The sequence below is a fragment of the Podarcis gaigeae genome (genome assembly GCF_964106915.1).
Source record: "Podarcis gaigeae genome assembly, chromosome: 2".
Classification (NCBI taxonomy): Eukaryota; Metazoa; Chordata; class Lepidosauria; order Squamata; family Lacertidae; genus Podarcis; species Podarcis gaigeae.
Window position 1 is genome coordinate 34662300 of NC_139679.1, and position 26386 is coordinate 34688685.

At 44.0% G+C, this 26386-nt stretch overlaps 2 protein-coding genes across 7 annotated transcripts in view; one reads left to right on the forward strand and one right to left on the reverse strand.

Moving 5' to 3' along the window:
* Positions 1 to 26386, reverse strand: part of LOC310839423 (uncharacterized protein) — a 137771-nt gene that overhangs the window by 102247 nt on the left and 9138 nt on the right. The window contains exon 8 of one of the 2 annotated variants that reach the window (XM_083728053.1): positions 17056 to 17599. The exons of the other annotated variant lie outside the window; for it this stretch is intronic. Coding sequence (XP_083584179.1) covers positions 17522 to 17599 — 78 coding nt within the window. The 3' untranslated portion in view covers positions 17056 to 17521. Of the gene's footprint in view, positions 1 to 17055; positions 17600 to 26386 lie in introns of those variants that run through there. 2 annotated transcript variants of the gene reach the window in all.
* HEATR9 (HEAT repeat containing 9) lies at positions 1820 to 26238 on the forward strand. 5 transcript variants are annotated; one of them, XR_014561484.1, is made up of 17 exons: positions 1823 to 2344; positions 3507 to 3556; positions 6042 to 6211; positions 8087 to 8183; positions 8917 to 8973; positions 11601 to 11657; positions 12781 to 12841; positions 13969 to 14099; positions 14218 to 14406; positions 15706 to 15798; positions 18339 to 18458; positions 18922 to 18995; positions 22244 to 22295; positions 23556 to 23745; positions 24605 to 24691; positions 24801 to 24892; positions 26054 to 26238. XR_014561484.1 is itself a non-coding variant. In XM_083728005.1 (16 exons), exons 1-16 carry the CDS (start codon positions 2248 to 2250, stop codon positions 26136 to 26138), a joined length of 1512 nt encoding a protein of 503 aa, XP_083584131.1. In that variant the 5' UTR covers positions 2091 to 2247; the 3' UTR covers positions 26139 to 26238. The 5 variants fall into 5 exon arrangements, 4 of the variants coding, with proteins under 4 accessions (XP_083584132.1, XP_083584133.1, XP_083584131.1 ...); XM_083728005.1 differs by lacking the exon at positions 23556 to 23745 and having other exon boundaries at positions 2091 to 2344; XM_083728006.1 differs by lacking the exons at positions 3507 to 3556; positions 23556 to 23745 and having other exon boundaries at positions 1820 to 2344; positions 6076 to 6211.

The window sequence follows — 26386 nt, forward strand, 5'->3', positions numbered from 1 at the left end:
TGGCTAGATCACTGGTCTGACTTGGTCTAAGGCAGCTTCTTACATTAAGCAGAATATCCTCCAGAGGTTTAATGTACAAAAAAATTATATAGGTTTTCAGGTTTGTTTACACTGGGTTTCCATTCTGTTATAATCAGGATTACATAAAGCAACAAGGCCTCTGGCATTGTTCCCTTTGCAGTTTAATGGCCTGTAAACAGCAAAACAGGAGTATATATATATAGATTCAAGATACAGTTTTGTTTTCAGAACTCCCTTGTCGGAATTAATATGAACAAATTCCTCCTTGGGTTCACCTGAATGTTCAAGAGCCCCATGCAGTGAATCAAATAAAACTAGGGCCAGGTGCTCAGGGGGAAATGTCTAACAAGGTCCCCATTGCTTTAGTGCATTGCAAGATCGCAATGGTTTTTCTGTTTGTTGCAGACAAAAAATGGCTGCTGCCCAACACTTTTGTGGCATCCCATGAGGCTAGGCAGTGCCGGATTTATGTATAGGCTAAGTAGGCTGAAGCCTAGGGCCTCTAAATCTAGGGGGCCTCGCCAGCCCTCCCGCTCCCCAGCAGGCAGTCTCCACTCACCCAAAATTGCAAACCCAAAACTTCATGTGAGGGCAGGACAACTCAGGTCTCTAAATCTAGGGGGCCTCGAGGTACCACTGTGCTGCTATTTATTTTTTAATAACTCACTCTAAGACCCCTCCCTGTATTTTCAGCCACACACTTTATGTTTCAAAAGCAACTTGGGGATTCTGTGCCAGCATAAATAAATCTAATATGACATTGCTGTTTTGAGAACTCCAAATAACAACCTCCAACCAAACCACTGTAGTACATAGAAAATGGCTCTGAAAGATTCTGTGTCCCAGTTCCTTAAATCACTTACCGTATACTAGTATCATGGTTCTTGCTGGGATTTCACTGGGATGGCTGGTACATTTATTTTTCATTCACTTATTAGAAATATGTATACAGTATACCCTCTTTAGCTTCACCAGCTTCTGAAGCAGGAAGTTGTCTCAGGAAAGGACTAGAGCTCCTGAAGACATGAGAAGGCTGGCAGGGCTTTCCCTTCCAATGACACCATCCCAATGGTTTCATGAAGATTTTAAACAAGATGAGGGACAAGATGAAACTCTGTGGAACTCACAAAGCCAAAGGCCATGGTGTCAAACAGTAAGCCGCTATCACCACCTGAAACCTACTCTCCAAGGTGGATTAGAACCACTATAAAACAATGCCTTCAATTCCTATCTCTGCTGGCACATAGCATGCAGTGGCCAATGGTATTGAAAGCTGGTAAGAGAGTCAGCAAAACCAATAGGGATGCTCCTACTCCTGTCCAGCTTCTAGGATAGCATACCCTCCAACATTTTTCTGATGGAAATACAGTGGTACCTCAGGTTACATATGCTTCAGGTTACATATGCTTCAGGTTACATGCGTTTCAGGTTAAATACTCCGCTAACTCAGAAATAGTGCTTCAGGTTAAGAACTTTGCTTCAGGTTGAGAACAGAAATCGTGCTCCGGCGGCGCGGCGGCAGCAGGAGGCCCCATTAGCAAAAGTGGTGCTTCAGGTTAAGAACAGTTTCAGGTTAAGTACAGACCTCCGGAACGAATTAAGTACTTAACCTGAGGTACCACTGTAGGGACATCCTGTTCAACAACAACAACAATTTTATTATTTATATACCACCCATCTGGTTGGCTTCCAACATATATAAAAAACACAACAAAACATTAAATATCAATGTTTAATGTCTTCTAAAGGTTGTATAGTTACTTATCTCTTTGGCTCAGGCATCACATAGCTCCATACCTGCCAATATTTCTCCCATGAAAACAGGGAAGTCCTGAGGAAAAGCAGGACATTCCAGAATCACATCTGAAACAGATACGGCTTCTGTAAATCCAGGACTATCACTGGAAAATAGGGACACTTGGAGGGTCTGGGGTAGATCATCCATCAGGACAGTCTTGGATCCCCAAAGCAGTCAGAAACCATATTGAAACAGATTGAGGTGATCATTATCAGGCTGAAGAAATACCTGGAATTGAATCACTCTCACTTCTGAGGTTATGCTTGGGGGTATGGAAAACAAAGGCCTAATCATAGTAGTGGTTTATGACATCACTCACTCCGAGCTCAGGAACAATGAGTCCTCATGAACCACCAGGTGTTGGCTGAAATATCTTCCATCAACTTCTGAAGTGATCAAAGCCAGGCTTGCAGTAAAAAGGGACAAAAATGGGTGGGACAAAAATGCTCCCAGAGAACACTTGCGGTGTCAAAGTGCCTCAAAAGTTATCATGGAGCTCAATGATTGAGATAATACAGGACAACGGTGAGTTAGAACTTCAGGAAATAATGTGATGTTGATGGTATCCTTTATTATTGTGTGAACTGGTAGCTGCTAGATCCAGGCTTCAGGCCAGATTCTTCCCTTCAAGTGTGGGTCCCTTTCCTCCTTGCCAGCAGAGCACTCCCACTGCACAATCATTTGCTGTCTGTCTTCTTCTGAGTCCATACTGTACAAGGCGAGAGGATGTTCCATCTCATTCTGGTAATTGCCTGTGTGCTTGGAGAGTGGAGGCAAATAGACAGTGACTTCAGGCCTGGAGGAGGAGCAGGCCTTGGAGGCTGTGGGTCCTTTGCATGGTTGAGACAAGGGTGGCACTGTGGTCTAAACCGTGGAGCCTCTTGGTCATTTTAATACCAGGGAACAGTTTAGTGTGGTCCAATACAGTGGTACCTCTAGTTACAAACTTAATTCGTTCCAGAGTTCCGTTCTTAACCTGAAACTGTTCTTAATTGGAGGCGTGCTTTCGCTAATGAGTCCTCCTGCTGCCACTGCGCCGCCGGCACACGATTTCCGTTCTCATCCTGGGGCAAAGTTCTCAACTCGAGGTAACTCTTCCAGGTTAGCGGAGTTTGTAACCCGAAGCGTTTGTAACCTGAGGCGTTTGTAGCTCGAGGTACCACTGTAGTTCAGTAAGGCTCATTTTTGCCCACAACTCATACCAAGCAACAGAGTCACCCACAAACTTTTCAGATTTGTAAAGTTCCTGAATGGAATTGACATGGGCTTGAAAGTTTTGTTATTCTGCCCCGCCCCGCCCCCCAGTCCAGCTCCATGGATTTTTCTCTCACCCTCAGTGCAAGTTTATCTCCCACCCTTGCCTTTATAGTAGACAAAAGCATGTTTAAAAAGCACATGGTTCAAGTTTGGCCCTAAGGGGACATAGGATTTCTGCCTTAGGGTGCTGCCAGAAGGGTGTTTATTGTAGGATATCTGCTTCTCTAGTATACATTGTTTTTACAGAGTCCACACAACAGTGCATGTCCTGTAACTTTTAACACCATTCAAAGTTTGTTTTGTTTTGTTCTTGTTTTGTCCTGGTTTTGTTGTGCTGCAGCAGGTGTTAAACAGATAAAAAGTTGACTACCAACAAAGTAACATACTCCTCTGCCTAGTGATGGGCTTTCCTCTGCTTTCCTCCTTTTAGGAACTAGAAAGCCTGTCCGGTCCACGATGCCAAGAAGCTCCGTTCACCAGGTCATAGCTGGAGCCCCATGATCCTTAGCCGTAAAAAGCCATTTTGAAATATCCTTTCCAACTCTTGGCATGAAGTGGCTCTGAGGGTGGAGCTATGCTGATGAAGGGGTGGGGCTATGTAAATAAGCCCCCCTTCTCAGTGGCTTTTGTGTTCTGCGCTGAACAAAGTACAGTGGTACCTCGGATTAAGTACTTAATTCGTTCCGGAGGTCCGTTCTTAACCTGAAACTGTTCTTAATCTGAAGCACCACTTTAGCTAATGGGGCCTCCTGCTGCTGCCGCGCTGCCGGAGCACAATTTCTGTTCTCATCCTGAAGCAAAGTTCTTAACCTGAGGTACTATTTCTGGGTTAGCAGAGTCTGTAACCTGAAGCGCATGTAACCCGAGGTACCACTGTAGATAGGTTGCAAATCTGCAACAGCCTCAAGGAGACAAAACTTTACCCTCAGCCTAGACACCAGGGATTTTGACTGCTTTGGAACAGTCACAGCAGCTTTTTACTTCCTTCCATGAAAGCAGATGGCTATCAATTTCTCCTATGGGGGGAAAATAAAACATTGCACTTGGAAACAATCTGGCAGAGGGGGCAAAATCCACCTTCCAATCCTGGCTCTGAATGGCCTGCCTTCCTACGTGCATGTATGGAATGCATAATTCTTTTTACCTAGCTGTGCCTGGAATCATGTCCAAGAATTATTTTCCTGTGATAGGCACACACTTGTTAACCATCTACTGCCTCCCTGCTTGCATTAAGCCTTGCCTGTTTTGAGAAAACGGAGGACTGGTTGGTATTCTGTAACTTTCCCAGCCTGCTTTGTTTTAAGCTTCTTTGGCTTCTACCAGCTTGATTTGTATTTATATCCAGGCATGGTAGTCACCGCATGAATGCGTATTAATTATACACAAACGACAAATGCTCTTTACACATTGTCCCTCTTTTCTGCTGCTGCACCTTGTCCCATCCCAGAACCTTGAAGGAACTCTGGAGCTGCTGCTCTTCAGAAATCATGTGCCACATAGGAAGACATACTCACTGGCAATATTTACAGTTTTCCTCCACACATACCCTCCCCATCCAAATGATGAATGTCGCTTTCTAAAAAAAATAAACAGAAGTGAGTTCTGCAACATGCGGCGAAACATCGCACAAGGATAGCAGAGGCGTGTTTTCATTTTTAAGTATGACTGGCTCTACTGAATGACTCAGGTCTCAGTGAAGAATTTGTGTTGTTGTTGTTGAAGAATGCCCAGTCTGGAGCTTACGGAACCACAGGTTCAAGCAGGGCGAGTAAGGAAAAGCTTACCATCCAGGAATAGGCAGCGGCATTCTGAAATATTTACAGCGCTGGAGTTAGGGCCATGCAGGCAGTTCCCCTGCACAGAGTGCCAAACCAAGGCACCACAAAAAAATAGTAATAAAAGCCTATATTTATATGGGTACCTACTCAAAGTTAGGGGGGCACCAAATTTTGTCCTTTCCCAGGGCGCCATATTACCAAAGTCCGCCCTTGTATATTGGTTAGAAGAGAGATAAAGCTTACGAGTGGTCTTGTACTTTGGTATAAGCATTATACGATACGAGAATCTTTATTGTCATTGTCCCATACAGAACAACAAAATTGAAAAAATTTACACCAGACATTCAAAAACCAACAAGCCTGCTATCCCAGCTATTCCGGCCTGGTTAGCCCCCTAAAAACTCTGATACCCCATAATTAAATACAATATATTCCCATAGAGACCACCTTACACTGCGTTTAAAGCCAAAATCACATTTGAATAGAAACTGTTTCTCAGGCTGCTAGTCCTAGTCTTTATAACCCTGTACCTTCTTCCAGAAGGCGAAAGAGATATTTTCCAGGGTGCGCACTATCCTGCATTATCTCTGCAGCTTTCTTATGGCACCTGGAAGCATAGATTTGATCCAAGGTGGGAAGAGTACACCCAATTATTCTCTCCGCAGTCTTTACAACCCTGGACAGCATTGTTTTCCCTGACCATTCTGAGGCATGTGGCCATAGCAAAGGCTAAGGCTGTGAACACACTATAACTTTTAAGCACATTAAAAAGCACCTTCTTTCCCTCAAAGAATTCTGGCCATTGTAGTTTGCCCTTCAAAGAGTTAAACTCAGCAACCCTTAAGAGACCAGAAATCCCAGAATTCTTTGAGGGAAAGAAGGTGCTTCCAATGTGGTTGTGTGGGGGGAATGCGATCTGCTTGTGCGATGGGACTGCAGCCATCCACATCCCCTCGATCTTCTCTGAAAGGATGGGGGAACCTCCAGAACAGGCTTAAGTGGGGAAAAGCAGAATGGGGAAGGAAGTCTCAATGTGTGCATGCATACACCACTTAGGGCTACACTGAATTCATCCCATAAGTGTGTTTCCCAGACGTGTCTAATTAAGGGAAATCTATTTCTGACAATAAGATTGCTTTGCTTCTTTCCTCTAGTAGTCTTAGTGTTTTAATATTTTTCGTCCTCAGATTCCTCGTGTAACTTACCCATGTTCTCCTTCAGAGTGGAGAACATTCCAGCCCGTGGTCACCTTTGTCCAGCCCAGAATAGTTGAGCAGCCTGATGCAGCTAGCTTGAAGAAGCAATGCCCGTATCGGAAGAAGCTGGAAAAGCAGAAGAAAAAGGCCCTGAAGAAAAGGTAAGATATAGGACACTGAGTTTCTAAGTCTACAAGCCTGACTTGAAGTAATAAATGAATACTCCTTTAAGCTAAATCTCCAAGCTTTGCTGCTTGGAGCGCAAAGGATTCAGGCTATTCTATGCTGGTGCTAACACTGGTGTTAAACTGACTGTTTAATGGGCTGCCTGGTCCAAACAAAAACAAAGCAGATCAAACAATACTGCAAATTCAAGCAAGAGCGCAAATGCAGAAACAATGCAAAATACACAATTTAAAGCAACACCATCACATTTTCTGGCCCTCTGTAGTCTTCAGAAAAGATACTTGAGTAAAGATATCTGGTAAATATATTTGCAAGATATTGGCAAAACAAAATGGAAGTTGTCTCTTAGACCAACTTGATTGTCTTATAAATGTAAGTTAACAGAATAATGAAAGGAACAAGCCCACAAAGGAAAATAATCTTAACTTCTTTGGACAGGGAGTTTCACATACAGCCGTGTTTGTCTGCTTCCTCCAGTATCCAGCAGGTGGTAATAGCATATCACAGATTGTTCATCTTTGTCTACCGAGTCAATCTGAGACTTTTTAGGTGCTGAAATTGCCCTTTAGCAGAGCAAATTGAACTGCCTGTGTGGGACTCACCTCCCTGATTTCATCCGCCTTTTGGATTCAGCTGGCCTCTCAGACATGAATAGCAATGGAACAAAATTTTATTATTTAATGCACCAACGTTTTATTATTTAATGCACCAAAATTTTATTATTTAATGCACCAAATACACCGGGGGGGGGGGGGGCGGGGGCGGGGGGGAGGATGATTCACATACAAGTATATTGTATGCATTTTTCAGAGTTAAATTTCATACTGCGTACTGAGTACTGCCCAGGTGTTTGCAAACCACTTGCATTTTTTTTAACAATCTCTCATGTCTCATCAGCTTGGGAAATGAACAGTTACATACCAGACCCTCCAAGTGTCCCTATTTTCCAGGGATATCCCTGATTTAGAGAAGCGATCCCCGTTTCTGATTTCATCCTGGAATGTCCCACTTTTTCTTAGGATGTCCCTCTTTTCATTGGTGAAATGGAAAATAGGGACCCTTGGAGGGTCTACAGTTATTGCAGTGCCTACTTGCCTTTAGGGCTAATTGACGTGGTGGTTTGCATGTGCTGGCATGCAGTGGTTGTTATTTACTACATTTTGAAATAATAATTGTTATTATTTCTATCCTGCCCATCTGGTTGGGTTTCCCCAGCCACTCTGGGTAGCTTCCAGCACATACAAAAACACCGTGCTTTTTTTCCTTAAAGAAATGTTTAGGGGTACTCTCATTTTCCTACTCATATTGAAATACTACCCCTCAATGAGGCCAAACTTAGATTCACAAAATGTTTAGGGATACATGCGTACCCCTGTGTCCCCCCAAAAAAGCACTGTAAAAACATAATAAAATGTTGAACACTGAAAACATCCCAATGCAGAGCTGCCTTCAGGCGTCTTCTAAAAGTTGTGCAGATCTTTATCTCCTTGACATCTGATGGGAGGGTTTCCACAGGGAGGGTGCCACTGCCAAGAAGGCCCTCTGGCTGGTTAATGATTAATACAGCCTCTTTCCTCTTCCAGGGATATATTTCTGTCTGTCCCATGGACAGTTTGCATGATATGAACATCAGGGTTACCCCACGTTTTGAGAATCTTCTGCCTTCGTAGTACAATCAAAGTAATGACAAAACTGCATCTCCCCAGCGTAGTTGAAGGACTTTCTTGTAGTGTGGACTTATATTGCACTAGATTCCTTTGCTCGTTTTTATTCCTGCAATGCTAACACTCTCAGCGAGTGCATTAACCAAATTTTAAACAGCCCATCATGGTGTCTTTTCTCTTGCTCAGGTCTGACTTTTCCCTCTCCAAGTATGTCAAGTTAGCAAGGATTAAAGAGAAAGAGAACTTCAATGAGAAGGAAAATTTGAATCCAGAAAGGCTCAAGGTCAGAAGCCAAAGGTTATGGTTTGCAACAGGGACATCTGCCAAGAACAGATTTAAGAATTAATTGTAGATTAATTGTTGCATGCTTTTTACTCATAGATCAGGGCAGGGATGAGGAATGTTTTGTTGTGTGTGCCTCATTGCCAGTTTGAAATATGTAAATTGGCAAACATGGAAGAGGCCCATTCTTCATCCCATTCAGATGGACACATGGTGCAATATATATTGTTTTATGGGTATGGGGAGCTCTTCTTGTTTTCTTCATATCTGTAAAGAAGGCTCTTTTTGTGAAGGCTGAATTCATTTACATGGCTTACTACTGTCAGTGGGACTTTACTACCTATCACTAAAACAGCCATTTTATTTATTTTCTACCATCGCAACAATCCTATGCATTATGAAGTGTCACTATTATTTCCATTTTACAGGTGCGGGACTGAGGCAAAGAGGCAATGATTAATATCACACACTGAATCCATGACAGAGGTGTACTCACTTACTCTCTGTCTCCCTAACTGGCACTAGAATATAATCAGTTAAAACTCACTGGCCTTAGTGGGACTTAATGGTGTGGCTAGCTAGGCAAAGCAAGCTAGCAAAAGCTTTTTAGCACCCTTTACAAGAGAGTTGTAATACATCATTGGAATTTTAACACTTTTAATACAGCTCTCTCTCTCTCTCGCTCTCTCTGTGTATGTATGTGTGTGAGTAATTTTTATTTTGTGGGCTTGCAGGCTCTCATAAACTATTTAGATTCTCCTGTGGAACTTGAGCAACTCTATGCAGCTCAGGTAAAGTTAAGACTTCTTATCTGTTTATTTTTGAGCTTGGAAAAGCCTTTCGAAAGGCTTGTTGTTGTTGCTGTTGTTGCTGTTGTTGTTGTTCTCCCCTTCCAGATTTCCTTTAATATATGAGCGCTATCTGCTTTTAAAAGAAACACAACAAAAAGCAACAAAGCTAAGATTATCAGAATTTCAAAAGCGTGCCAAGCCTTCCGGGTCAGAAATCACATTGCAGATTAAGTCCTTTTACTGGTTAAACCTTGGAACTCACTGATGATGGCCACCAGCTTGGATGACATTAAAATACTTTAAAAGAGAATTAGATAAATTCATGCAGGATAAGGCAACCAAGGGCTGCTAGCCATCATGGCTGTGCTTTGTCTCCACAGTCAGAAAGTGCAGGCAGGATGGGTCATTGGCCTGATCCAGCAGGCCCTTCCTTTTTACATTAGAGGTCAGGAATTACAGTGGTACCTCAATTCTCAAACGTAATCCGTTCTGGAGGACCATTTGACTTCATTTTGGAATAGGTACCGGAGCGGTACCTATTTATTCGAAAACCGAGGCGCAAAGGGCTGGCTGCAAATTCAATTGGAAAAATTGAAAAACACGCAGCAGAAGCCGTTAGACTTCTGAGACTCGTTCAAAAACAGAAGCAATTACGACGTTTTCGACGTTCAAAAATTGAATTGTTCGTCTTCCAAGATGCTCGAAAACCGAAGTACCACTGTATTTCCCATGGAAAGACACTGCGGTCCCATGTAAAAATTCAGATCCATGTGCCTATCAAATGTGTAGGCCTTCTAGGAAAGGGCCATTGTCCATTGTTAACAAATCTTCAGAAGCCCCCAAGTTCAGTCCCTCTCATCTCCAGGAAAGACTCAGAATGTCTCCTCTTTGAAACCCCAGAAAACCTCTGTATAGAAAATACTGAGCTAGGTGGACCAGTGGTCCAACTCATTATAAAGTGATTCCTATTAACCTTATTCCTGCTATACAGAGTTCTGCGTACCCTAGGGATGCTTATTTATTTATTCTGGGTCAAGTTCGGAAAACCGGTTTGGAGGAATACAGAGGTGGCAAAGACCATTATTGGGGAAGCAAGGACCTTCATCTATTGGCCATGTTTACGTGTTACACTCAGTCGTCGGTGTAGGGGTGGTAACATCTGATAAAGCCACTGTTATTTGTGTGTTTGCTTCTTTAAATTCTGCTAAGCTATAGAAGTGACGCAGCAGAAATAGAGCAAAGGTTTGGCTGGCCTCTAGACTCTCTGCCCATGTTGTGCTTCCCCAGAAGTCCTTTCAGCTAAAGCACAAAACTTTGAAGTGGCGACTTGCCTTAGGTAAAGGTAAAGGGACCCCTGATCATTAGGTCCAGTCGTGGCCGACTCTGGGGTTGTGGCGCTCATCTCGCTTTATTGGCCAAGGGAGCCAGCGTACAGCTTCCAGGTCATGTGGCCAGCATGACTAAGCCACTTCTGCCGAACCAGAGCAGCGCACAGAAACGCCGTTTACCTTCCCGCCGGAGCGGTACCTATTTATCTACTTGCACTTTGACATGCTTTCAAACTGCTAGGTTGGCATGAGCAGGGACCGAGCAATGGGAGCTCACCCCATCGCAGGGATTCGAACCGCCGACCTTCTGATCAGCAAGCCCTAGGCTCTGTGGTTTAACCTACAGCGCCACCCACGTCCCTAGACGACTTGCCTTACCTTGCACCTATTCCAGGTGGATGGGAACAGCTCAACTTGTTTATGGTAGGGACAATAGTGTTGGAAAACGCCTGGGGGTGTCTTTGCAGCCCCAAACTCCAAGCATCCTCTGGTATGCACAGCTCTGGAAAAGGCATTACCCTTCTTCTCCAGTGTGCTTCAGTTAATGATATGTGCACACTAATCTTCTAGCATAACACAGCAAGAAGCGTGAGACATCGTAGAGCTCAAATATGTATTTATTTACACACTATGTACAGACAGAGGATTCATGGCATCTTCTCTCTCCAGCTCTGAGAGGAAACAGGCAGGAACAAGTAAAAGCAAAAGTATAGTACAATAGTACATACAGCGGAAGAGATAAGACTGTCTTCTATTCCCACACTCTTCCCAGACAGGCATGTGATTTACACCAATCTCATCTGTAGCATCGGAGGCATGAAATACTAACAAATACAGTGGTATCTTGGGTTAAGTACTTAATTCGTTCCAGAGGTCCGTTCTTAACCTGAAACTGTTCTTAACCTGAAGCATCACTTTAGCTAATGGGACCTCCTGCTGCTGCCGTGCTGCCAGAGAACGATTTCTGTTCTCATCCTGAAGCAAAGTTCTTAACCCGAGGTAATATTTCTGGGTTAGTGGAGTCTGTAACCTGAAACATCTGTAACCTGAAGCGTATGTAACCCGAGGTACCACTATAGTGGATGATGAATGCCTTTTGTTTGAAGATGTCGTGGACCAGAGAAAGCAATCGAGTGCGGGTCAGCTGTGTGCCTTTTCAAAGCCTCTCCAGAAAGCAGTCTTGTAGTTTGTAGTGCATTTATATTTTTCAAGGCAGAAACAAATTTCTCTGCAGTTTCCTGCAGGAATTGGGAGAGGCCGTCCTAGTGATTATTCTGATTTCTCTGCCTGTCTTCCTAGGCCCTTGGACAACTCGGGGTTGCTGAGGAATCTGTCACATCTGCACTTTTTAAAACTGTAAGTAGAATCCCCATGGACTCTTGTCATCTTGTGATGGGCATTTGCAGACTTTTCTAACTAGATACTAAATAGGGCATTTGGCTAGTGCTGGTATGAATCTCCCTCATACTCAGTAGCATCTGGGAGGGAGGAGTGTGATGGGAACATGATATCATTGTGTGACACACACCACATGCCAGTTCACTAACTGTTACATGCAGAAGCAGTGAATTCTTGAATGTGGTGGCATCTCGTTATGCATTTCCTTTAACAGCTGTTTCTGGGGATACACATGGAGGGATGTGGGTCAGTGGCAGCCCTGCATCTCCTGTAACATCTAGTTAGGTAAAGGTAATGGGACCCCTGACTGTTAGGTCCAGTCGTGGACGACTCTGGGGTTGCGGCGCTCATCTCACTTTATTGGCCGAGGAGGCTGACGTACAGCTTCCGGGTCATGTGGCCAGCATGACAAAGCCACATCTGGTGAACCAGAGCAGTGCACGGAAATGCCATTTACCTTCCCACTGGAGCGGTCCCTATTTATCTACTTGCACTTTGAGGTGCTTTCAAACTGCTAGGTTGGCAGGAGCTGGGACCGAGCAATGGGAGCTCACCCTGCCGCGGGGATTCGAACCGCCGACCTTCTGATTGGGAAGCCCTAGGCTCTGTGGTTTAACCCACAGTGCCACCCATGTCCCACCCTGCTAAGTCATCATATCTCACCGTTGGCAATGGCATAGCCCACAAGGGAAATGCGTATGTGTGTGACTCTTCTGAGGTTAAATATAGAGCCCCTTGTAACTGTGGACTGGAGCAAGACTCACCGTAGTTATTACTGGGGAAAGTTTCCCTGCCATATTAAGAACTTGTTGGGGCTGGAGGGAAGTTGCCTTATCATGCAGCATATGACTATTCACAATTAATTTATAGGTATTTGCTTTTCACATGCCTCCTCTGTGCTTATGCTATATATACAATCTTGGATTGAGCTGTGGCCTGGTGAGTGGGCAGGCAGGGTGCTTGGCTTTGGTCTTTCGAACCCTTCCACTTCTACTCTGTGCCCCTGTGATATGCTTAGATGTTCATGCATGTATAAGTAAGTGGTTTCCAGCTGGCCTGCCATTAGTACTTATTCTCTCAGTTCCAGGAATGCAACAGCTTGCCTTTGCAGTATGAAACAGCCCGGTCGCTGGCTTTGCTAGGTGAGTGACATTTCGCCTCTGATCATTATCTACACAACACAAGATCCTTCAGCACAGTTTGAAGTCAACTTGTTTGGACAGCCATAGTTAGCGCTGACCATGCCCCGCTTTGGACAGAAAAACAAATCAGAGTTAGGTGGACTTGAGCTCTTTTCTTCCTTCTTCCTTCTGGTGTGGCTAATTTTCTATAATTAGTCACAGAGGAATGCTCCTTGGTGCATTTATAGCAATTCTCGTGTATTATAGGCCTTGCCACATGCAAGCAGAAGAGGGTTTTTTCCTCCCCCTCAGCTTTCTTTTGCACATTTCACGCTTGTGGCAGAATTGTAAAAGGTGACTTCCGGTCCACTCTATTACAGGGATATAACCATTTGAGATCCCTGTGTGGGCTGATATTTCAGATGACTTTCTGTTGGATTTGAATGTTTTGATTGCTTAGAACCCCCAGTCAAATTTTTTAGACACACGTGGACTTTGATTGAATTGGAGACTTCTGTTTCCTGATGGACTTCAGAGTGAGATTAAGGAAGAAATCCTTGGACTGGGAGCAAGTCCAACTGAAATTAGTAGAATTTGTTTTCAGATAAATATACAGGCTGCAAATTGCCCAGTGATCTTTTTCAGAATGCCTTTGAAGACTGAAGACTGAAATCACATCTGTAAGCAAGATTTGAGCCAAGGTTCAGCCTTACAAACTTCTTTTGGATACCACAGCTCAGCCTGGAATATCTGAAGTATTAATAACCAATCATAATAATAAGCAGCCTAATTTCACTTTTTGTTTGCTAAAGAGTATCAACATCTGTCCTCTCAAGCTGGCAAGCAGGTGTCGGTTTGGTATTTCTGCTTTTAAAGGGAAAGAAATATTCTGTCTAGAATATATATCCTCAGAATTGTTTTGCCTTGCAATGTGCTTCCCCTCCATTGTCACTGAACTCTTGTGCTTGAATTTATTTATCTTTGCTCTAATTGTATTTTTATTGCTTTGCGTTTTTATTTTGTATATGTTTATGCATGCCCGCAGAGAACTTCAGTTAAGGGGTGGCAAATACTGCCGGTAATTAAATAAAATTTCCTGGGAGTTTTGCTTTCCCCTTTGATCACTGCCTCTTGATTCTCTGGAGCAGGTTGCCTAGATACCTCTGTAGTGAAAATGCTAATTAGACACCTAAAGGATGCGAGTCTGAATCGGAGAGAAGATACACTGAGTGCGTTGAAGGTATCCCTGCAGGCATGGTCAATGACACCTGAACTTGAGGTAATATGTGGGGCTGTATTACAGATAGACGTGTTCTGCCAGTCTCTTCTCTTTCTGGGCCTATTTAAACAGCTTTCAGATCACTGTTGCACCTAATGCAGCTGCTCTCTTTCCCTAGTGGTATTGGATAGGTGCCCGGTCCAGTTTAATCCGAAATCTGCGACGGTTGGTGAACCTACAAGATCCCATGGACAGCGTGTCATTCGACGCAGCCCTTTGCTTAGGGTACCTGGACAAGTATAATCCAATCGCACAAGAGACTATGTTCATGTGCTTGTCCCAGGACGACTGTCAGAGGAAAATTCAGGTGGGGCTGTTACATAAATGGACAGAGAGATCTGAGTTGTGCTTTGTGGTCCGAATACCTCTGTGAAGTGAGTCCCTGAGAAATATTTGCCCCAGGATAATCACAGGGGAAAGGATAAACAAAACTTGTTATGTATTCTACCTTCTCGCAGGCCAGAGGGCGAAGCTGCAGTTATTGCTCATTCCCCCTATTTAAGAGAATATAAAAATGCACATTTATCAGCCACCTTCTCCAGTTTGCTTCCCTTTTTCTTAGCTAGTCATGGCCTTGAGATGGGAGAAATCTGCTATGCATAGGAATAGCCATAATCAAGAACATTTACCTCAGATCTGTACTGTGGCTGCACCCAATAGTGGATGAAGACCTTTGCGCAAACTGAACTAGTCAAGGCATTGGGAGACACGGGGCTCAATCTCCCTTAAACTACAGCAACAGAGATAAAAGCAGCTGTGGCACAGGAGTCAGTGCGAGAGGAGGGAATCAGATTTAGGCTGTAGAGCAGTGTTTCCCAGCCTTTTGTCTCCAGCTGTTTGTGGACTACAACTCTCATCATCCCTAGCAAGCAAGACCAGTGGTCAGGGATGATGGGAATTGTAGACTGAAAAAAAGCTGGAGACCCACGTTTGGGAAACACTGCTGTAGAGCTATGGTGATGGGGTGCTTAGCTTTTTCTAATACCTCATTGACCATATATCATTTATTTGTACATTTGCACATTCTCCATGGAAGCTAGAAGCTTACTTTTTAAAACCTGGTTTGTTTTAAAAAGGCAAGAAGAAAAAGACACAACTTTAGGATTCAGTTGAAAGGATTTAAACTCTAGAAGATCAGATACCTAATACGCCATCGGGAGAAGAGTTGGGCAATTGCAATAAGTTGTTTTGGGATCTCCTTTCCTACAGTGTGTGTAGCCAGTGTGGTGTAGTGGTTAAGAGCGGTAGTCTCGTAATCCTGGGGAACCGGGTTCGCGTCTCCGCTCCTCCACACGCAGCTGCTGGGTGACCTTGGGCCAGTCACACTTCCTTGAAGTCTCTCAGCCCCACTCACCTCACAGAGTGTTTGTTGTGGGGGAGGAAGGGAAAGGAGAATGTTAGCCGCTTTGAGACTCCTTAAAGGGAGTGAAAGGCGGGATATCAAATCCAAACTCTTCAGGGACTGTCATATTATTTTAATGCTACCTTTAATATTATTTAGTTAAACGAGACTTCTTGGCATGAAGCCCAAATTGTCTTCCTCTCCCCCACACCTTACCCCACTTTAAACACCTGCTCTCACTCCATCCATGTCTTCCTCTTCTAGGCTTTGGTCATGCTGGTAAAGCAGATGGCCATCGTGGACCCTGTAGTTATCAAAACTGTTATTGAGCAGCTTCAGCGTTCTCCTTTGTACAAGGTGAGCAAATTTTGTTCTGTAGAACCCTTTCTGTGGTATTGAGCCAGTACAGTGGTACCTCGGGTTAAGTACTTAATTTGTTCCGGAGGTCCGTACTTAACCTGAAACTGTTCTTAATCTGAAGCACCACTTTAGCTAATGGGGCCTCCTGCTACTGCACGATTTCTCTTCTCATCCTGAAACAAAGTTCTTAACCCGAGGTAATATTTCTAGGTTAGCGGAGCCTGTAACCTGAAGCGTATGTAACCAGAGGTACCACTGTATCTCAGTTTTGGCTGAATTTCTGTTCCACTCTTTTGCTCGTCCATGGATCCAAAAATTTGCTTACTATTTTCTCTCTACATGCTTTTTCATGGATGAATTTGGCTGAATAGGTCCTTTGCCGGTATATAGATTTGTCTGAGCTTCTCTCTCTCTGTTTAGCTATCTTACAGAATGATTCTGTTTATCTAGATTTACTCAGAAATAAGTTCCAGGGGGTCAGGGGTCAGCAACCTTTTTCAGCCGTGTGCTGGCCCAAAAAATATGAACGAATTCCTATGCCCCAGAAATAACCCAGAGATGCATTTTAAATAAAAGGACACATTCTACTCATGTAAAAACACGCTGATTCCCAGACCGTCCATGGGCCGGATTGAGAAGGTGATTGGGCCGCATCCAGCCCACAGGCCTTAGGTTGCCTACCTCTGCTGTGGGTTCAATGGGACCCCTTCCCAAGGGTTTATGTCTGGAACTTGTTTTTCCTGCACAGTTCTGGATCATTTCAAATAATAATCTCAATGGAATGGCCTCAGAAATGTGTGTGTTATCTCTACTGAAATGTCAGGGAATAGGGGCATTGCTGCTCCTATCACAAAAGCAACAAGCAGTCTTATAGTCCCTCAAAGCTAACAAATATATCACGATATATATAAAGCACAAGCTTTTCTGGGCTAGAGTCTATTTCATCCATAACACATGTGTTAGTTTTTAAGTTAAGTTACAAGACCTTATGGTTTTTGCTACAACATACTAACATCACTACCCTTGTGGGGGCTGATAGAATGTCAGTTTGAGGCAGATTTAAACCAAAGATGGGAAACGGTTGCCCTCCAGATGTTCAGCTCCCATCAGCCTCAACAGCACGACCAATGGTCAAGGATTACGGCAGCTGTAGTCTAAAAACATCTGGAGGGACACTACAGAGTTCTCAACCCTGCTTTAGGCTGAGACACCATGCCTCTATTTTTCCTGAAACTGCTCAGTTCTACATGTTATAATTGGATCTGTGCAACTTCACTTGCTGTTAGTACATGGGGATTTGTCCAAGGCACCAAGCATGTTTGCATTCTCCAGTTCTTTAGGCTAGTGCTTCTCCCAGAACTCCTTGAACATGATTTCCTTTTAAAACAACAACAAAGGGGCATATTTAGCCTAAGAGAATCCCCACTGAACTTGAAATCACCTTCCTAGAATGTTATAGGAACAGCCCAAGATGCATGATTGAATCAAGGGTTTGCATTAGATGCCGCAACAATTGTGATCTATGCAAAGTGCAGAAACAGCTAAGACCACCATCTTTATGCACCCTCAATTAGAGATTTGTTTCTGAGAACAATCAGGTTTGTTTCTGAGAACAATATGCATGGGATTGGGTTACAAGTATTGTATTCTTTTTTTCAAGGACTTCCTATCACTGGATTTCCCTCCTTCCATTGTTCCATTTGTTCATGTTCTCAGTAGTTTAAAAGTTTTGTCTGTGTTGCAGATGCAGCTTGAGAAGAAGAGGTGGTATGGGGAAACTGTCTTTAGAGTTAACGGGCTAGAAGGAAAAAATAAATAAGCAGATTTTTATTTATCATATAAGCACAAAGTAACATGGATCTTAGGGACACGGGTGGCGCTGTGGGTTAAACCACAGAGCCTAGGACTTGCCGATCAAAAAGTCGGCGGTTCGAATCCCCGTGACAGGGTGAACTCCCGTTGCTCGGTCCCTGCTCCTTCCAACCTAACAGTTCAAAAGCACGTCAAAGTGCAAGTAGATAAATAGGTACCGCTCTGACGGGAAGGTAAACGGCGTTTCTGTGCACTGCTCGCCAGAAGCAGCTTAGTCATGCTGGCCACATGACCTGGAAGCTGTACGTCGGCTCCCTCGGCCAGTAAAGCGAGATGAGCGCCGCAACCCCAGAGTCGGCCACGACTGGACCTAACGGTCAGGGGTCCCTTTACCTTTACCTAACATGGATCTTGCCTGCCTTTGACGATACATGCCTTTGGACGGGCATCCTGAACAAAAGCTTTTAGCTTTTCCTATATCCTATGAAGTTTATTTTGTTTACCTCTTTAAGTTTCTTCTTCTTCTTTGTGTTGTAACAGTTTTTGTAAGCTTTGAAAATCAGTAAAACATAATTAGAAAAGAAGTGATGGGAAGTGGTGAATAGTGGAAGAAAGAGTGGCAGAATGAAGAGCAGGTTGAAGGGACAGTCTGTTGAAATACCACAAGCACATGACGTTTGTTAAATGGATAGTTCATGTTCTCTTTTTTGCCTCTTTACCCTCAGCATCGCGTTGACGCTGCAAGACTGCTGGCCACCATAGGGCTCGAAATCATCCAAGAGGAAGGCTTGGAGGAGGAAGTGTTCAATGTGCTTCTGGAGAAGTTGTCCGAGGAACCTTTTCTGGTGATGTTGAACTTTTCAAAGCTGTCCCTTTGGTTTTTCAGTTTTGCGAACTAGTTCTGCCTTGCCTTTTAAAATACCCAAATTCTCTAGTTCTCCATCATGTCCTATTCCATTCAGATGCCATCTGTGCCTAAGGAACGGATGTCAAAAATGTACACACCTCAGCTTATGTTTTTGAATCATATAGAAGCTAGTTTGAGGGCAAGTGCACCACACACAAGTATTTCTCAAGAAACTACAGAATACATATGGATTGTGGCTATCATAATGTGCACTCTGCTTCAAATACCAGTGGTGGGAGCACACTGGGGTTGAAGTAAACAGCAATGTGTACACAGCCTGAGTTATCCACAGAATTCAAACTGAGAAACTATGGTTAATGGTGTTGGTTCAAGGAAACAATAGGTATAAAAGCAAAATTCCTAGATGCCAATATCAGGTTTATGTCTCATCCTTCACCCAGGTTGTGAGGCAGGCTGTTGCCTCAACTGTTGAAGAACTGAACATAAAGAAGCGAGTCTGGGACATAGTGGAGAAGTAAGCTGCAAGATAAGGCAACGATTCAATGTATATTCCATTTTTTTCCTTCAGTGAGAGAGACCCCAAAGGTGGCTGCAACTTTCACACTTCTCAACTGCAGGGGTCAAACTGCAGAAAGTGCCACCTGGTGTGAGGCTGTGTTCACCCCGTAAAAGCACATTTCCCCCCTCCCAAAAAAACCTGGGAACTGGATTTTTGTTAAGGGTTCTGGAAATTGTAGCTCTCCATGTGCTAAACTGCAGTTCCCAGGATTCTGGAAGGGGGTGCTTTAATTGTATTGTGTATGCGCAACCTGGGTGCAAAAGGAGCTATAGGGCTGCACCTGCCCACACACTTTACAGAACCCAGCATTTGAACCATAATTTCATGGACTAGAATCCACATTCTTAAGGCTCATGAAATCTTGTATTGTCTTAAGCTTCATACAGATGATTATTAGAGAGTTTTTAAAAAATATTAAAACAAAGTTATTTCAGTACTTGTATACCTTTAAGGGAATTCCTAGTGGGAAGGGGCAGCGGTGGAGCAAGCAGCAGATGCCCTTGTGCCCAGGGGTGAGGCCAGTTGCCCACGGGACAAGCCGAGGCAGGGCAGGACAGTCTGCGGGGCCTCTGAGCAGTCTGCCTGCTTCCTCCCACTCAGCCGCCCTACAACTGAGGGGGAGGCAGCGAGTGGACTGTTTGGGGCAGCGTGGAGCCTGTGGGCACCCAAGCCACCACGTTACTCCCAGGAGAGATGCATGGCTCTGGCGTGCTGCAGGCCCCACAGTGAGTGCCGCCCGGCATTTTGTCATTCCCCTCAGTGGTAACACCCAGGGCAGCCCGCCCCCACCGCCCCCCTCCCCTGGGAAGGAGAGGTAGACGCTGAGAGACAGAGCGAGTCCCATTCAGAGTCAGTAGGAATCTCCCTGAAGGAGGAGAGGCATGGATTGTGCAGACCACTGGCTTTTCCGGGAAACAAAAATCCTTGGCTGAGCTGCTGGAGTAGGCCGCAAAGTGGCTTAAACAATATTGTAGAGTTGTCATTTCTTCAGTACACACACTTTAAAAATAAATAAATAAATCTTGACCCACTGTGGTCTCTGCTCAAACTAGTTTAGCAGCTTTTTGTAGTGCTTTAATCTAGAAAAAAAGCCAAAACTACCCTACTGAAGCATGATCTGAATATTGCAGCAGCAGATGATGATTGTGATGATGATATTTATACCATGACCATCCAGCTGGGTTTCCCCAGCCACTCGGGGCAGCTCCCAACAGAATATTAAAAACAGAATAAAACTTCAAACATTAAAAACTTCCCTAAACAGGGCTGCCTTCAGATGTCTTCTAAATGTCAAATAGTTGTTTATTCTCTTGACATCTGATGGGAGGGCATATCACAGTGCGGGCGTCACTACTGAGAAGGCCTTCTGCCTGGTTCCATATAACTTCACTTCTTGTAGTAAGGGAACCGCCATAAAGCCCTCGGATCTGGACCTCAGTGTCTGGGCTGAATGAGGGGGGTGGAGATGCTCCTTCAGGTATACTGTCCCAAGCTCCCTTTTGCATCTATTCATATGACTTATAACCTCTTGTGTTAACCATGCGTCACAGCAGACTCCTAGAGCGCATTTATTAAACAGATACCGAGCAGGAGTGGTCCTGAGGCTTGCTTGCACAGAACTGAAGTGGTGGAGGGGAACCTCACAACCCGCCTACAGAAATCCCACCACATCTGCCGAACTGCAGGAAGAGTGATGGCTACATTCAACTTCCTTTCAACCCATGACACATGAAATTTGTCAAGACATTGGTGTGAACTCGCACTCTAGTTACATAACATATTCCAGATTGGAGTCCCGTGCTGCTTTTTCAGCTCAGACATGCTTTTAAGAAAATAGGTTTACAGTGGTACCTCAGGTTAAGAACTTAATTCATTCTGGAGGTCTGTTCTTAACCTGAAACTGTTCTTAACCTGAGGTACCACTTTAGCTAATGGGGCCTCCTTCTGCTGCTGCTGCCCTGCCGCCACACAATTTCTGCTCTCATCCTGAAGTAAAGTTCTTAACCCGAGGTACTATTTCTGGGTTAGCGGAGTCTATAACCTGAAGCGCCTGTAACCCGAGGTACCACTGTATTGTAATGCGTGATTTTGCCATATAGTGAAGCTGTGTGAAAGTATGGGTGGTTTGCCACATATGTGCTCCTGAGGCAAATTAAAAATAGAGGAGGGGAAGTACTGATTTTTCTGTTAGGGATTGAAATATACTAGGCCAGAGGCTACTTGCAATCTAGTCATCTTTGCTCCATGGGAAGGGGCTGCTGCAATGCAGAATTAGAGGAAAAACAGATCAAACAGGACTCTTTAGGCCAGCAACAAGGCTCTGCCCTTATCCATTATATTTGCAGAGTTACTGGGGTTGCAGTCTTAACCCCACATATTTAGAACTAAACCACATTGAATTCAATAGGATTTACATCTGAGCAGGCATGTGGCTTATCCACACTTCCTCTTGTGTCTCAGCTGCTTCCCTCCCCTGCTTTTTAGCACTGAACTGGAGCAGGCAGCAATTTGGGTTTCCCCCAGATTTGTTTGCCATTTGTTCCCACCTATTGCTAAAGAGTGGGTTTTCCCTGGGAAAGGAAAAGGGCAAGGGGAAAACTGCTTGGAACCCATGCTTTCTAGGCATGGCACAAGCAGAAGTGTGAACAAGCCCTTGGCAAGGATTGCACTGTAAACTACTGTTCACACGATCAGAATTATAGAGCTGGAAGGGACCCTAAGGGTCATCTAGTCCAACCCCCTGCGGTGCAGGAATCTTTTTGCCCAACATGGGGCTCGAACCCAAGACCCTGAGATTAAGTTGATTCAAGGCTAGTGCAAAGGAAGCCATGAAATAGGACACTTGTTGCTGTTGTCCCCAACCCAACCCCCCCCCAAACATCCACCTGTACACGGCCTTGTAACCTGATCCTATGCATGTTTACTGAGAACGAAACCTCACTAATTCATTCCCAAATAAGTGCACTTTGAACTGCAGTCTTGTTCTCTGGCATCTCTTATCCAGGTATGGGAAGTTTGCATCAGGAGGATATCACTTTGGTTGAACTGAGAAGGGCATATTTGAAAAGAGTTCTTTCAAATTGTTGAAAAATAATATCACAGTGGAACTAATATCTCTTTTTTGGGGGGGGGATCTCATGGATATGAACATTTTTCTTCTTCTCCTCTGAAATGTCAGTAAATGCCTCCTTTTTTGTCCATAGGCAGCTAAGGGATGACAAAGATGAGATCCGAAAGAAGGCTGTGATTGCATTAGTAAGTCACACTTCATGTTTAGTCACATAGCCTTGGAGCTGTCAGCTTGCAATCACAAAATGTGCATTATTATTATTATTATTATTATTATTATTATTATGCAAGCAGTGTTTTTTCCAGTGGGTACTCATGGGTACACAATACTGGTGCTTCTTTTTGTTGTTGTTAAAAAGTGTGGCACTTACTGTAAAAACTTCATGGTGAACGCTGGCACCTATTTTTCTAGGAGGCAAAAGCATTGTTTGCAAAGATACATAGATTGGTGCTCAACTGGATAAATTCTGCTGATGGAAGATATCCACCAGCTGAATAAGAAGGAAGGCTGTTTCCAGCAATTCCTTCTTTCCCCCATCGCATGCCCCATCTGCAGCAGAGGATTTGGAACCTTCCAGGGGGATTGCAAAAATCACCTCCCCCTCCCCACTCTACTGACTTCCAACAGTGAAGAGACACAAATCAGATATTGCCCATAGTAAGCTGCATGCTTGCCTTTGGGATTAAACTGTTATGATAATTCCAGAGCCCCAAGAATGTCTTCACTACTCACCTGAAGGCCAAGGTGAAAGACTGGCTGGACTTCCCAAAGGAGGAAAGTCCATAACCATCACATTCCTAAGCCCCACATGCCCCAGGCAGCCATGTCTCTGAATCACCTTTCCCCAACCCAGGGCCTTCCAGCTGGTTTGCACTGCAATTCTCACCACTCCTGACTATTGGCTGGAACTGACGGGAGTTGTATGTAGCCCAGAAACCTGGAAGGCGCCCGGTTGGGGAAGGCTGCTCTGAAAGCAAAGGGGCGCAGAACATGGTCTCCAGTGATGAACATATGCAAACTCAGAAATTCCTGGTCTCAAGCCATTTCGTGTGTTTTTTTAAAAGATATTTATTGAAGTTTCAAAAATTATATAAAAACAAAACAATAATACAAACAAAACACAAACAAAAACAAGTATAATTTCAATCCCTTATTTTCTTATAACTTACTTCCCCAACCTCCTCATACCTCCCCTTTCTGTATTCCAGTTTCTAGTTATTAGTTCAGCAAATCCTCTCCCTTAATTTTCATTTAATTTTTAGCCTTTCTTTTCTTTTTACTTAATCATTACAGCTGAAAACCACTTAATTTCTAAACCAACGTCATTCTAACATTCATTAATTTTGCAATGTTTCCTAAGATAATCCTTAAATTTCTTCCAATCTTCTTCTGCCGTCTCAAGCCATTTCGGGCTTTGTTGTTAATAACCATTGAATTGTGCCTAGAATCACCAACCAACACCCACCAACAAAAACATCAAATCTTGGAGCAACTCACATAACACCAGAGTGTAATGTATTCCACAAAACTGACGCCAGCCAACCTTCTTGACAGCTACGTTTTGCACCACCCAAGGTTTCTGAACACTTTTCATGGGCAGGAACTCAGAGCATTTGGAAGTCATCTAATTTGGAAGTGAGTTGTATGGCCAAGGCATGTGTGAATGTGGGTGGGTCTGCCTTTCCCAATAAATTATTGGGCCTAAAGCTCTTGAGAACCTTCAGAAATACTTACAAAACATACAAGCACTTCCAGACTGTCATAACTTTTGGTATTCAGTCACATAGCAACAAATTCAGGCTGCACAATTAGAATCAGCCAGTCGGACTTTACCAGGACTTTACCAGCTGAAGCTGGACAAAACACTATTGGGCCAAAGTATCTTATAACAAGGTGTGGTCCAGGAGTACTCCCAGGTTTTTAGGTCGACATCCCATCCAATGGAATGGTAGTCTTCCTGGCCAATAGCAGTTCTGTCTTGCACATATTTAATTTCTGTTTGTTTACCCTTAACACTTCCTGTTTGTAGATTATACATTTGTGTGTAGATTTGCTTAGGGAAATGAAGCTCCTCAGATACGTGTGGTACTGAGACCTCTGGGTATGGGGCAGTATAGAAATTCAAAAAAATTCAATAAATAATAATACATGTGTCCATCTATTATTGTGAGAAGAAAAGTGCTCTCTGATCATGAAAGATGGCCAGATTAAATGTTGTGGCACACCATTAAGAATAAAATATATATTTAAATAAGATAAATAAATGAGTAAGTTAATTTGGATATGCAGAAGATATTAAAAATAAAGGAACTGCAGAAAGGGGGGGAAGGAAGTCAAGTTTTAAAATTTCACAATGATTGTAAAATCAGTGAAATGTATATATCTGAAAAGTATAAATATTTTTTTAAAAAAGAATAAAATGCCAATTTGAAAACCTTTCTGCATCTTGTTTTGCTTTATATAAGTGACACTTCATTCCTCTGCCTCTCACTAGGGTGTCCTTGGCATTCGCAATAAGAATTTGTTCTTTGCCATGTTGGAAATGCTGGAGCTAGACACCTGTGAGGATGTCCGCATACAGGTTGGTACCAGGGCAGCTCAGAGGCATGTAGGATGGAACCTTCTGTGAGGCTGCCTGTGTCTCTTTTGCTCATCAGTAAATTGAGTGTTTCCCCACATACTCCTCTCAGGTTGTCAGGGCATTTTCCACTCTGGGGATGGACAACATGCATGTGAGGAAGAGCCTTGTGAAGAAAGCACGGACACAAGGGATTCTCGCCAGGTATGATGCACATTAAAGGTAAAGGTATTCCTGACCATTAGGTCTAGTCGTGGACGACTCTGGGGTTGTGGCACTCATCTCGCTCTATAGGCCAAGGGAGCCTGTGCACAGCTTCCGGGTCATGTGGCCAGCATGACTAAGCTGCTTCTGGCGAACCAGAGCAGCGCACAGAAACGCCATTTACCTTCCCGCCAGAGTGGTACCTATTTATCTACTTGCACTTTGACATGCTTTTGAACTGCTAGGTGGGCAGAAGCTGGGACCGAACAACGGGAGCTCACCCCGTCACGGGGATTCGAACCGCCGACCTTCCAGCCGGCAAGCCCTAGGGCTCTGTTTAGACCACAACACCACCCACATCCCTATGATGCACGTTAAGGGGTGCACAATAAAGTAAAAGCCATGCCTGATGCAACTCCCTGGGAGCAGAAGGTCTGTTTGAAGGCCGTATCAGAGCAGCAATCTCCTTAGAGGCAGGGACAAGGGAATAAGTGGTGAGGGGTAAAAATCCCAGAAGCAGCCTCTGTAAAGTTGAAGCAGAGGCAGTCTGTAACCAGCTCAAGTAGGTTTCTTAGTTGCTCAGAACCTTTAGCAAGCTTAATCAGGGAGCATCTTATAAGCCAGGAAGCATTCTCAGCTGCCTGCAAATCTTGTTGAACGGAGGTTTCCTTGTCTGGTCCTTCCTGCAGTTTCCTCCTTTGGCTTGAGCTGGCTGGTGGTAGACGCAGGCCAAGTCCCTGCCTGATGTCCCTCAGGCTGCCAGTTCAATGCCCATTGCAAGCTGGAGTCATAGCTGGTTTGAAAGTGACCTAGCTTATAGAGAATTTATATGTGTGGATGTGGTGGGCCTAACCAGGTGCAAATGGAGTGTGCTAAAAATGTGTCTCTTGGGTTCCTGGAACTGGGCACTTGAATTCCTGACATGGGGATTCTTAGTTCAGCATCAGGTTTCCCATGCAAAATGCTACCGCGGCAAGTGAACATTACAAAAGGGGGAGAAAGTGGGGGGGGGGGAGGAGAGTGTTCTCTGGGGGTAGGTAATTTACTAACTAGCAGGATAATCCTATTAACGGATTCAAATATATGGCGTCCCCCAAAGGGAGTCTTTATTTACCTTCCTTTTCTTTTGCATTCTCCCTGGCTCTCCTTCCTCCTTCACAGAGAATGTTCCAAAGCCTTGGAGTCCCTTGATAAGGTCTCTGATGCCCAGAAAGAGTATATGCTCCAATCCTTCAAAATCTACTGAGATGACTTCTTTCTTTTTGGATTACGAGAGCAGAATCAAGGCAAGGCAGATGGAATAAAACATCGCCTCTGGTTTTCCAGTGGCAAAGTGTGTGAGAATATATCTGAGCAGGCCTATTCACAGAGTGCATTTCTTCAGCAGTTGCGGGCATCTCACGAGTTACGTTGATGGCAGGTTTTCAGATCATCTGGTTACCTATCACCCAACTGGACTTTCTATAATATTTTCCTTTTGACTACCAGAACTCC

Coding starts and splice junctions, on each gene's coding strand:
- HEATR9 (XM_083728005.1), top strand. CDS start 2,248: ATGGGTGGGACAAAAATGCTCCCAGAGAACACTTGCGGTGTCAAAGTG. Junction 8,974..11,600: donor AGCAACTCTATGCAGCTCAG/GTAAAGTTAAGA, acceptor CTGTCTTCCTAG/GCCCTTGGACAACTCGGGGT. Junction 11,658..12,780: donor CATCTGCACTTTTTAAAACT/GTAAGTAGAATC, acceptor TTATTCTCTCAG/TTCCAGGAATGCAACAGCTT.